The 13,713-nt window shown below is 44.9% G+C and overlaps 1 protein-coding gene across 1 annotated transcript in view; it reads right to left on the bottom strand.

Moving 5' to 3' along the window:
- The window catches only part of LOC146062799 (cysteine-rich venom protein-like), a 34,194-nt gene extending 22,354 nt beyond the window's left edge, over positions 1 to 11,840 (bottom strand). The window contains exon 1 of the mRNA XM_083174813.1: positions 11,733 to 11,840. Within this exon, the coding sequence (XP_083030939.1) occupies positions 11,733 to 11,736 (4 nt within the window). The 5' untranslated portion in view covers positions 11,737 to 11,840. The remainder of the gene's footprint in view (positions 1 to 11,732) is intronic.
- Between the last annotated feature and the right edge of the window lie 1,873 nt (positions 11,841 to 13,713).

The following is a 13,713-nucleotide window of genomic DNA, read 5'->3' as shown; positions in this document are numbered from 1 at the left end:
AGCCCCTGTGAACACACACACATACAGTAGGGGCACATGCGCACACCCCGGGAGCGAATGGCTTTGGTGATTTTCACACTCGCCCCGCTGTTCGCTCGAGAAGAGGAGGGCAAGGGACGGCAGCCGGCGAACGCTTCGCGACTTCTGGGCGTCCCCATAAATATTCTGGGCGTTCCCCTTGGAACGCAGGCACTTCCATGCCTGCTCGGGGCGGGCCACTGGCGTCACATGACGTCAGCGTCCGCCATGAATTCAGAGATCAGCAGCCATCTAAAAAAAGGGAGTATTGCCTTACGTTTCAGACCGAAGACCGCAGAAATAATTTGATGGTTGAACACATCCCCTCGCATGCAAATGTAGGGATTCCCGTGGGGTGGGGGTGAGGGAATCAGGCGGCGTTTACCTGATCGCTAGGCTTCCAACATACGCAGCATAGCATTTGTGTAGGGTAAATACTGGCTGCTTTTGTATGTAGCCCCTAAATCTTACACAGCTTCATTCTTACGCTGCAATTTAGATTTCAGTTTGAACACACCCCTCCCAAATCTAACTCTCTCTCTCTGCACATGTTACATCTGCCCAACCTGCAGTGCAGCATGATTTTGCACAGTTAATAGCTTTTTTTGATTTACCTACAACCATAAACCAGGCCCCACGTACAATGATAACTTACAAGGACATACATAGTTATCGAACACAGAAAACCTCTGTATGATTGCTGTTTTTAATTGGAATTAACAATTAGACCCGTGTCACTTAACCGCTGCGTTCATTGGCGTTCAAGGAAGGAAGAATCATTATTTACTAATCTTTTATAATTATTAAAGTACATAACCTGTAGGATGCTAAAACAATGACAAAGTCAACATGCGGCAGTAAAGGTCAGCATTAAATTTGTTCTAGGGATGAGGATGAAATATCTTTGCACGCACTTTTACTTTAGTTTCAACGGTTAAAGGTGCAGAATGTAATGAGACGGCAGGAGAGTGTTTTTATTTAGTAATCTTAAAAAAAAAATGAAATCAATCTTTATTTAAACTCTTCTAAATAATGCAGTTAATATATTGCAATGTCAGTATAAGTACCGGGCTATCCTTATAGGCATATCTTTAGCGCCTGCTCTCTAGCAGTACCATTGGTACTGGCCCATAGTACATGAACAGCTGCCTACCTCTATGATGATGGTTCCTGATGTATTATGTGGATGGCTGTATACCAGCTATAATGGAAAGTCGAATTCCAGCCCAACCCCTGGCTGGACATGCTGCACCTTGCAGTTCCACAACTGTGAAGAGCCAGGAGCACCAGTAGAAGTAATGTGTAGTGGGTTGAGCGCCATCTACAGTATCTTGCAGCTTGTATCCTGTTGGGTTCCTTCGCTTCGGAGCAGGGCGGGTGAGAAGAGTTAATAACCAGTGTAAACTTTGCTAACTCTCGGGAAACGGGAATATGAGCTACTGTATACAAGAACTTGAAGCTTATCTTTTAACCAAATAAATATTCAGACATCAAGAAATTAAATTGAGATAGATCACAGCATTTGTTGATCTATTAATTACGTATGGGTGGCTCTAGAAACCATAGCCTTTCAGATCCAGGCAAGGCGTGCTTAACAGATATGGTGGCTGCATGCCCCTTGAGGCAAGCTGAGATTGATAGAGCCCATCCTCCTTCATGGCCTTAGCAATACGGTGCCACACCTCTATGGAGAATCCCAGGGCCACCTCTAATGCAGAACCAACTACCCTACTGAGGGTAATTGTCCTGCCACTTCCCAGGTTCAATGAACTATGGCTTGCCACCAAATAAGACCCAACACTCCAACCCCAGAGACAAAAGCAAAGGCCCCAAAAAGGGACATACCCACGTCACTAAGTTACACCCCATCAGGATTATAAAGTTTGAACTTCTCAAAATGAGGCCTACAGTATCTATAGCCCTGCCAACGCCAATCTAACTTCACAACTCAGGTTTTTACATTTCTTTTAACCCAATCCCAGCAATCACCATGATGACACCTCCAAACTACTTTGCACAAGATCAGATCAAATGATCCAACGTTTGCCTCATTGAGCAAGACAATTACCCAGGTCAGCCTTTATTTACTGTATAAAATAAAGTCTATGCCAGAACCTTGCCTACAGTAACTCTTCCCCATCCAATATGCAGAACCACAAAACCTCTACAATGGGAAAACACTGTTCCGTTATAAACTCCGGATACCCAACCACTTGGCCCAATGACCCTTACAGGAAACAGGTTTCCCTGTCTACAAGTTTAGATTGAGACGCCCACTTATTCAGTGGAATCTGGAACTAGAATAAGCTGAGATCAAGTGAAAATGAAAGAAAATATGAGACGTATCAAACCAAGATGCACTCTACAGGGGAAAAATAGTGCAGGAGGGTTGCCAACCCAATGCCACCAATCATTCAGGTTCCACTTAAAGTATAAAACTGAGGCGAACCATTAAGCAGAAGCCAGGGGTGTAGCTGGAACCCGGACAGTCCTGGATTTGCGATCCGAAAAGGATAAAAGTTTGTCCCAGATGCAGGGGTTCCCCAATATAAAGGAGCTCAACAGGGAAGAACCCAAAAAACTTGGATGTTGTCACAGTGAGAGGAGGGAGTAATAGGAAATAAGGGTTTGGCTGGCTGGCCCTAGAGCAATAGAACCAGGGGTTCCAAGGGACTATTAGGCAAGGCATGAATGGAAAAGGGGAAGCCAACTATAAGGGGCCCAATAGTCCATAGCAGAGTCTACGATGAGACAAGCTGGGGTCTCATTGGACCTTATACTTTAAATGAATACAAATAGACACACACTAGGGTTCATTTGGACTTCAACCAAGTAACCTACAGTACCAACTGTGTTTTGTGTTTGTGTATAGGTTCTCTCTGGGTGCTGTTTTGGCCCACGTGTGTGTTGAGCTACACCATTTTAACATTAGTAAAACCAGGAGTGAAACGCGTTGGTTGGTATGATCACCAGCTGTAAGATCTCCCCCGACAATGTTTTACCAACAATGTGCACTTAGCGCACAAATCAGGCGCTTCAGTAATGTTCTAACAGCTGTAACAAAGGTTTCAAATTCATAATATGTTTCCATTTCCATTCTATATGCACAGTTCTGAATATATACACATAAGGCCAAACAATGATTGTATTTCAATGATAAAAATGAATTCAGGCCAGTAATTGCAATCTAAAAATCAGTGAACATATAAGTGATTATTATCGCACATCGTGAAGTGCCTCACTGAAAGGTTTGGTTCTGAAATGAATCATCGTCTTGTATGTTGACAAGCGTGATGAAGATTTACTGTCTCTTTTCCTTGGCTGGGTCTTCAAAGCCTCTGTGACGCAGGGAGACGTGTTCCAAAAACAACAGTTAATCCAAAGAAACTACTGGCATGTTCTCTTTTGAAACTCACGGGACATCTTAGACAGTACAGATGGTGTAGGTCACCTTTGATAATTGTTCTAGGAACTGCCGGATCTTTAGCAGGAAATTTCTAATTAAAGTTCCTGTATGGAGAAATTCACATCTACACGTCTTAAACTGGTGTCACACCAGCACTTTTGAAAAAAATAAATCTGTTCCGCCTGCTTACGCACAGATAATCGGCATATTCGGACAGATGCCACCATTGGATTGAACTAACAAAGCAGCCACCAGGAATCGTGGGGCCCAGGAAAGTGAATCTCTAAGGCAGTACATGCTCCTGGTGCAGTGCCCCCCCCCCCCCCACCATGCCTCTCCTTAGTACTTTGTCTCCTGTGCTGATGATCCTGACCCGGACAGGAAGGGGAGGTGTATGAAGAAGTAGGTGAGAAGAGTGGAGAAGAGTACCATTGGAGGCGTTTGCCATGGCAACCAATCAGCTGCCACTTAAAATGTTACCTGAAAGCTGATTGGTCGCCATGGGCAATTTCTTCACTGGCTCACTTCTGCACTCTTTTCACTGTTTCATACATCTCCCCTGAAGTCAGTTTAATAGATAAATATGGATGTCCCAGAGTCTGCTGTGCACATGTAAGGGGCCAGGATAGCAAGCCCACCCCCATTCTATCCAGGCCCTCTTTCGTGGGTATTGGCATACCCCCTGTGACCTGGATAGACAAGGCATATATGTGAGCTTTTCTAGTTACCTATTACCCACCCTGACTTTATTCTTCCCAATTCCAAGGATTTATATTATCAAATATGTCACCAAAAGACGATTTATCCGTCTGTATTTATGATGATGTTCTAAGCCTTGGAGAGAGATAAAGTGAGGAAAAGTAAAGTACCAGCCAATCAGCTCCTAACTGCCATATTACAGACTGTGGTGCAGATGTATTAAGCTTAGTGAAATGATTATGGGTGGTATTCAATGCCGCGGCAATAGGGATTTCTACGGTGAGGATGTCTTTTTTCTGGAGAGAAAAAGCCATCCTCGCCATCAAACCTCACTATTCAATGTTAGGGATAAATCCTCGCTGTACTCTGATGACGAGGTTAATCGCAAATGCAGGGAGTCCGCTGCGGCTCTGGCTTCTTACATTTACTAACATTTATTGATATTTTAGTTTTCTCACTGGTGTGCTGCTCGGAGCTTTCTGGCTGAAGCTGATTTTTGGGGTGCCGCAACCGGCACCTAGATCTAACAATAGGGACCCCGGCCACCTAATACTCAGTCTTGATTGACAGCTTGGGGGCTTTCCACATATTTGCAAATACTGCATAGGCGTGCACATTTTATTAGGGGGTGCACCACCTATTGTGCATGTCTAACAACACCCATTGGGTGTGTCTAACACCACCAATCAGGCGTGTCTACCATCATCTATTGGCACTCACTACAATATAAAAGTATCTCAGCCACAACATAATCTCCTGCCTATTTCAGTCAGTTTTTAATATTCTTATTACTCTCTGTAACATTTCATGCAAATAAAGCCAAAAACTTATATGGATGACACAGGTATGTAGTGATATGACAATGGTCTAGTACAATTAACAATGCAAAACACACATCATTGAAGGATGGGCGCTTCTTTTAATATAATACAGTTCTAAAAAGCAAAAGTCTTTGGTAAAAGGTATTGCTGGTTGCTAGCGACAGGGAGGTGTTTATAAGGGCGGGCACAGCATTAGGGGGTGCCTGTGCACACCTAACACTATGGGCAGTATTCAATGAGGCTGATTCGCCATGTTTTATGGCGATTTTGTGCTATTTTCGCGCTGTACGGCGATTTTTTGACTAAAACGGTGAATCACCCTATTCAATGACCAGATGGCGAATACATTTCAAGGTTTTTATCGCCATGATTCACCGAGTAGCAATCGCTATCTTTTTATGGTGAAGTGGAATGTGAACTTTTAAAATAAAGTGTTTTGTTTTTTACATTTGGTGTCAAAAAATCAGGAATTTTATTCTGAGGAGGGTAAGCACATGTGCTGTAAGCACATAAATATATATTTCATTTAAAAAATATATATATATATATTTTTTTTACACAGAGCAGCCAGCAGGGGGCCGGAGCTGAGACGCTCATTAGATATTCAGGTACTCTTTACTTAGAAGGGCGCCCACGATTTTGATCGTGGGCATCGTTAGTAAAAAATCTCGGGCATCTCGGGCCATGAATGCACTAAAAAATCGGGTGCGATCAACCGACGAGATGCCCGAGATTTCCCATAGGGAACAATGTTAAATGTCTCAATTGACCCAATTTTCCTGTTCAATGCCTCAATTGACCCGATTTTTCCATAGGAAACAATGTTAAATGGGCCACAGAGGCCAAATAGGCACCCTGAAGTGTATAATGGCCACCCGAATTGTTAACGCCACCCCACGATCAACGTGAACCCGATGCGTGGCGAGCGCTGCGAGCCCACGAGGGGCGGCGGTACGCGTCCTACGACCTTTTCATACCCCCACTATCCACGTCGGCGTGGAGTTGAGAATAGAAAGTGTGGCGAGCGCAGCGAGCCACCGAGCCCGAAGCGTGGCGAGCGCAGCGAGCCCCGCGAGGGTACGCGGACAGCTGTGAAGCCCGCGAGGGGACGCGGATACCTGTGAAGGTATCCGCGTCCCCTCGCGGGGCGCGCTGCGCTCGCCACGCTTCGGGCTCGGTGGCTCGCTGCGCTCGCCACACTTTCTATTCTCAACTCCACGCCGACGTGGATAGTGGGGGTATGAAAAGGTCGTAGGACGCGTACCGCCGCCCCTCGTGGGCTCGCTGCGCTCGCCACGCTTCGGGTTGACGTTGATCGTGGGGTGGCGTTAACAATTCGGGTGGCCATTATTCACTTCAGGGTGCCTATTTGGCCTCTGTGGCCCATTTAACATTGTTTCCTATGGAAAAATTGGGTCAATTGAGGCATTGAACAGGAAAATCGGGTCAAATGAGACATTTAACATTGTTCCCTATGGGAAATCTCGGGCATCTCGTCTGTCGCATCGCACCTGATTTTTTAGTGCATTCAATGCCCGAGATGGCCGAGATGGGCGCCCTTCTAAGTAAAGAGTACCGATATTCATATATTCACTGCACCCGATCATTACATATGCACGATCGGGTGTAGTGAATACCCGGTCCCCTGTTGGCTATCCCGGGGGGCAGCCTGTGCTGCCTGGCTCCCGGGGAGCCCACCTCCCCCCCACAAACGTTCTGGGGCAGACAGGGAGACTTCCATCTCCCTTCCTGCCGCCGTCCTCCGGCTCCCTGCGGCATCGCCGCAGGAGTTAAAATTCGCCGGTCAGGGGCAGTGAGCCCCTGACTCGTTGAATACTGGAGCTGGCGAGGCTCCGGAACGTGGCGAGCAGTGGCGAATGTGCAGGGAATCCTAAACAGGATTTGCTGCACATCGTCAAAATTCTCATTGAATACTGCCCTCTATGTGCGCACGCCTATGTATGCAACCAAGATCTCTGAGTTCTATTATCATGTACATTACAAACCTGGATCCAGAGATCATTCGTTGTGCTGGGGAAACAATGGACCTTCTCATGGTCCACACCCAATGCTGCGCTTTTCATAGCGTTGCATGTGGACGCAGGTCGGCTGCCCCACTCACACGCTGTCATTCCCCGCACGGCTGTGAATGGATGATTTGCATAATCATGCATTTGCAGCCTTGGATACGGGGGAGAAATCAATTGATGGTCGGTCGACCGATTAAATTAGAATAACCCGCAGAGTGCACTTTTTCCTTGCTATGCGGTTTAAGATGGGAGTTCTATTTCAGAAGGCCTGTTGCTATGGGGAACCAACGAGATTATCTTCTAGAAGGTGCTAAATAAATAAGTAAGAAGCTGATTCTCCATCCAATCTTATAATAGAGCTCCCATCTAATTAAATAAACCCCTGATACCCCTCTCAGATCGCAAATGCTGGGTCACACCTGGAATTTGGACACCTGTCTGTCCCAGGAGCGACCTGGCATTTGCAAGGTGAAGGTTCCCCACAGCTACCTGGCACTTAGCTGGGTCACTGACGTCAAGCAGCACCTGGAGCTTATGCTTCCTCCTCCCTATAGTGTGTACGGGACCCAGGTCGCTCGACCAGGGTTACCTGTTCACATTGCCCAGCAAACCGGGTCCAAACCCAGAAAACCCTTTTATTATCCCTTTCACAGCTCACAGTGACCTGCCGGCAACAACCCAGATCGGACCAGGGTTATTTGTGCGTTGGGAAAGGGGTATTAGTGTTCGGGATGGCCAACGACCATCGATGATTCGAAATCATCAATGGTTCATGGCCGATGTCGAATACTTTTGCCAACCAGATGGTTTCCCTCCATCGATGGAACAGCAAAACGATGGTTTTTTTTTAAGTGCCGTAACATGGAGCATAGCCCCGCCCCCGACACCTGCGAAGCCCCGCCCCCATGTTTTGATTGGCGCACAGGCCAACCATCGATGGAAATTGCAACGATGGCCACCCCTAATTAGTGTTATTCTTCAGAGTACATAAATAAATGAATGTGTGGGGTAGACTGTGGGGGGGCAATTGCACTTACATCCACTGCCCCACATCGCCGGCTACCATATTCTTAATAATCGCATATGCACTAACATTATGTGATTATTAAGGCAAAGGACAGTTCTTATAGTAAGATCTGTGATGCCGCCGGCGTGATTGACTTATACGGCCGCTGGGCATGCTGGGAGGGATCCACTACCAATCCCTCAAACACAGCGGCAATGAGAAGCCACATAGGCTTCTATAGAGTATCGGAAGCTTTTTCTGGCAATCGGGTTTTAGTACATGGGGAAATGTGGTAGAAATCCCGATAACGGGGTTTTTACCACATTTCCCATTTAGAACATCTCTCCCTGGGCCTTATTTTGGTTCATTCTTTCTGACAAAATCCTTCTTAGATGGACAAAACCATGTGCACTGCAGGGGGGGGCAGATGTAACATGTGCAGAGAGAATTAGATTTGGGTGAGTAATTTTGTTTCTGTGCAGGGAAAATACTGACTGCTTTATTTTTACACTGCAATATATATCTCACTTTGAAGTAAAACCCCACCCAAATCTAATTCTCTCTGCACATGTTACATCTGCCCCACCTGCAGTGCACATGGTTTTGCCCATCTAAGAAGGATTTTGTCAGAAAGAATGAACCAAAATAAGGCCCCCTGTGTCACAGTCTGTTCTGAAATCTTTACACCATGTTTTTAAGGAGAATGTTAATAACAGTTATGTTGTAAGATAATTATCAGATCATATCTTCTATGTAACAGAAGACGGCCGCACAAAGGAACCTTCTTTCCATAATTGGCCTGTGTTGATTATACCTGTGATGCTTTGCCTGTGTGACGGCGGGCCTGTAATTTAGCAAGAATGTCGCTGCAATAGCCCGTTTGCGCTAATTGTAACCATAGCAATACCTTCGTCAATTTCTATTAGGACAATGTTTAGGTGCTACAATATTTATAAAAGCAATATAGGCGCTACAGTATAAATGAGATATAAAAAAACAATGGCAAGGAGTAGAAGTACGTCTATGTATCTCACTTATTATATGGCCTGGTTGCTGTCATGCAAATTCGTACAAGGGTCGAAAATCGATACACTATGAATTCAGCCAATCAGCGTCCGTCCAGAATTTTCAATATGTTTTCAAATTCAGCAGTGCTTCTTGCAATAGCAAATAGCGATACAAGCTCCCAGCTGCAGCACCGCTACCCTGGGGTAGTGCCGTCTTCCCCATTGGGGTGGGCTCCTAGAATCCTTGGCCCCTAGGCAACTGCCCATTAAACCCAATGGAAAAGACGGCACTGCCGCTGAGTAAGTCCCTGGCTACTCACAGCCTGCGAACAGTGCTGACCAGTCGGAAAGATCAGTTGATGGCGAGCAGCTTATGAATTGGTTTGGAAATATTCACATGGCAAATTAGCAGGTGCTCAATCAGGCCCATAAGCTATGAAAAACTGACAACACAGCTATAGTCCATGCAAGATTTATTTTACGCAAATATGCTTTTATTTTATTTTGTTATACCGTTCCCTTCATGATCGCCAGGAACACTTATGTCGCCTTAGAAATAAACAATGATACTGTACCTTAGAGAGCTGGAGGGAAAGTGCTAATTCTACTCTAATGACGGGGAATGGAAAATGCCTTTGGGTTAACTAGCTGAGAAGATTATTCTTATTGTTTGAGAACGTTATTTACTTAACTTCTTTACCTGAATCTCTGTAGGATTTTTATAGTACAGGTCGAGTATCCCGTATCCGAATATCCGTTATCCGAATTATTCCGAAATACGGACATTCCAGAAAGTGAAAATTTTTTTTTTTTTTGCTAAAAACTCACTGGGGACATTTGTAACAGCATCACTGGGGACATGGTATGTAACTGGCACTATATATGTGCAAGACAATGATTGCTTGGCATTCAAATTCAGTGCTGTGATAGTACACACATTTTGTTTCACGTTTTGAAACCTTGTTTTTTGAACAATTAAAATATATTTGTGTGTATTTTATGTGGTAATAAAATATATTTGTGTGTATATTATGTGTTTATACAGCATAAATGCAAGATACTTCAAAATACATCATTGAAATATTAAAATATTCCGAAATACGGAATAATCCGTTATCCAAAATTCTCCTGGTCCCGAGCATTTTGGATAAGGGATACTCAACCTGTATTGCATGCATAATTATCTCTGTGGTAATACAGTATTATTATCAAAGAAATACACATCATATTTTATATAAACCAAAGTATTACTGATACAGGGAAGGATGCACTAAACGAAAAATGCGGTAAAAACCCTGTTATCTGGGTTTCTATCCCATTTTGATATGCAGGAAAACCCGCATGCCAGGTTTTCGCTGCGGATGGTATCGGCGTATCGCCAGCAAAAGGCGATATCCCATAGAAGCCTATGGGCTTCTTAACGCAACCCAACACTGCCCTACCCCACAGCAGCCGCAGCCGGGTAAGGGAGGGAGAGGAAACCGGTGGAGACCCGCTGCACATCGCCGGCACAACGCAAAGGACAGCTCTTAACGCAAGAGCTGTCCTTTGCAATAATTGTCGCATATGTTCGTGCATGCGGTAGCCGGCGATGTGCAGCGGACCGGGGCTGCGGATCTAAGTGCATCACGGCCATAGTCAAAATAGTAACACGTGTGAGTTTCTACAACTATGGAGTAAATGTAATACAGGTAATCGGCAGATTCTGATTGATCGCTATGCGCAACATCACCTTTTCATTTTCTGATTGGTTGCTATGGATAGCATGAACATTATGTAAGTACAGTGGGCGAGATGCACTAAGCGATGAAAACTGATAAAATGGACAGTGATAAACCGCCAACCAATCAGCTGCTACCTGTTATTTTTCAAACACAGCCTGTGACATGGCAGGTAGGAGCTGATTGGCTGGCTGTTTATCACTCTCCATGTTATCACTTTTCAAGCTTAGTGCACCTGGCCCAGTGTCCTGGATCCACCTCCCATATTCTGGATCCATCTCCCCAATCAGTTGAAGACCACAAGGCTTCTAGCTAGCTCTTCTGCTCCATTACTATAGCAGGTGCAATGGGACCCAGTGGATTTAGGGTGCCCGGACACAATTTTACCGATTATCGGTCAGCTTAATTACTGCTGTGTAGTGGAGGCTTTCAGGAAGCTGTGGGACAGGGGCCCCTACAGTATGTTGCTATAGGGCCCACAAAGTCCTGGTTGCAAACCTGGTTCCATCTATCACACCTCTCTTGGGAAATCAATCAGCTCCCATGGATTTCAGTATCATCTCTATATTGGTGATACTCTCATTTACTTATCCTCTCCAGATCGCTCACCTTAAGCTGCCCACCTGATATGTCCAACCTGCGGCCCTCCAGCTGTTGTGAAACTACACATCCCAGCATGCCTTGCCATAGTTTTAGCATCCCCTAATAGCAAAAGTATGGCAATGCATGCTGGGATGTCTAGTTTCAAAACAGCTGGAGGCCCACACTTTGTACATGCCTGTGATAAAGGATCGCCACAGTCTCATGCGCAGGGGTGGGAAATAAGCATTCCTCCAGCTGTTGTATAACTACAAACCCCAGCATGCCCTGTATTAGCATGAGCAAATAGCAAAATGATAGCAAGGCATGCTGGGATGTGTAGTTCTACAAGTCCTGTTGCCCACCCCATCTCCTGCTGGTAATCGGTGCAGTGCATTCTGAATATCTCCAGCTGTATAAACCTGCTCATGAAGTGTAGACCTACCCATAATGCAGTTTCTCCCTGGAAATCCTCTGAATGTGGCTAAGTCCAGGCTGCCCAGTTGGCGATGCTGTGACCGTAGAGCCTGCTCCTGCGGTGTCCCCGTACGTAGTGTTCCTAGGGCCCGGGTGCTCTGATGTTTTATGAGCTGAAGTATATGTGTCACACGTGCTCCAGGCTAAATCAGGGATCTGCTGCTTTAATTTGTGTAATTATCCAATTACCACGCTCATTAATCCATTCGATTCACAGGCTTAAAGCGTATAGCGGAGTAAGGTAATGACATGTTATATAAAGTTTCTCACGTGGCATAAAATAGTATATATATATATATATATATATATATATATATATAGATGGAGGCAGAACTCTGGGAGTCAATGGAGTCATCTGCATCCGGGCTCCTGCTCCCAAGGGGGCACCTCTCCTCCCCTTCAAGTTTAAATCCATCAAATGTAAGCAGTTGATATTGCTAATGAGGCTGACTCCCCCTCCTAACATCATTTTTGCAAGTGTCCCTACTGGAGACAGACACCTTACTCAGGCATAGATTTATTAAGCTCGGTGAAGTGATAAACTGTCCGGTTTTTATGACCGGCCAATCAGCTCCTACCTGTCATGTTTCAAACCAAGCCTGTAACTTCACTGGTAGGAGCCGATTGGCCGGTGATAAAAACCAGACAGTTTATCACTTCACTGAGCTTAATAAATCTGCCCCTGAATGAGCTATTGGGGGGGGGGGGGGCACCAATACTTATCTTGCCTTCGGGCAACTGGGATGAACTTACGTCACTGTATATAGATATATAGATATACATATAAAGGTAACCCTAAGAGACTTTTAGACAACTTTTGTCTTAGTTGGGAGGATTAAAAAAAAAAAAAAAAACTTACGGGGTGTACACACAGGCCGACCCGGCAGCCATCAATACAGATTCAATATCAAAGGCCACCAGGACCCCGTGGTTTGCCGGTATCTGCCATAAGGGAAGGAGGGACGGCGGGAGGATGGTGCGGGTTGGAGGGAGGGGGGCGGGGGGGTTGGTGCATTGAGCAGCACGGAACTGCTTTTGAAATAGACTTTCCTGCAGGGCTTCCATCAGAAATTGTAGGGCCTGGGACAGTGGGACTGACAAAATAGGCAGGGCCCCCATTCCCCTTCTGGAACTTCTTCTGCTTTATTGTATTGCAAGTTTGTACACATTGTATACAGTATTGTGTAAATATTATTGTGGTATATGTCGGTATTACGTACGGCAAACGATCGTTACTTGCTTGCTTATAGAATTCATGTAAGTGACTTTTTTATTCTTGATTAAAAATATACTCTATTCAAATGGACAATAAAAACACCCCTAAGGGTCCTGCTTACTGTGTGTAACCCAATTTTTTAAAACACTGCAAAGAAAGAGGCACAGAAATGTGGTTGTGCCGTATCCGATTGTAATTACCGCCTGTGATCTTACGCTTTGAAGGTAAAATTATAATACTTCAATTGGTTTCATTATCCTGTAACCACCCCATTTAACCATGACTGTAGTTACACTGTTGCTGAGTATATAGTAGTGTATATTAATGACTCCTTTGGGATAAACTGGAATACATGGAATAATAAACTACTATACATAAATGGATACAGTTGAATCGTAGGGTCTTGAAATTATTATACCGATCTCTCCTTCTCTTTCTCTCCCTCTCTCTCTCTCTCTCTCTCTCTACGAGACACACGTGAAGGTGAATCACTGGATGTTCCTTTTAAATTAATTCATTCCAATCTGTAACTCTCCCAGGAGAACACCCACGCATCACTCTGTGGCCTTCTTTACAAGCTATCCCGGATTTATCTTTGACATTTTTCTGACCTATCACCCCCGGACAATTCTCAGGCATTATGCTGCTGTATGCAGTTTATTGCTAGTTATCTTGATTGTCTCCATAAAGTGGACATCTAGAACTTTGGGGTAGATGTATGAAGCAGTGATAA

This window comes from Crinia signifera, chromosome 3 (assembly GCF_055691185.1).
Source record: "Crinia signifera chromosome 3, ASM5569118v1, whole genome shotgun sequence".
Lineage (NCBI taxonomy): Eukaryota > Metazoa > Chordata > Amphibia > Anura > Myobatrachidae > Crinia > Crinia signifera.
This window is presented reverse-complemented; position numbering and strand designations above follow the sequence as displayed.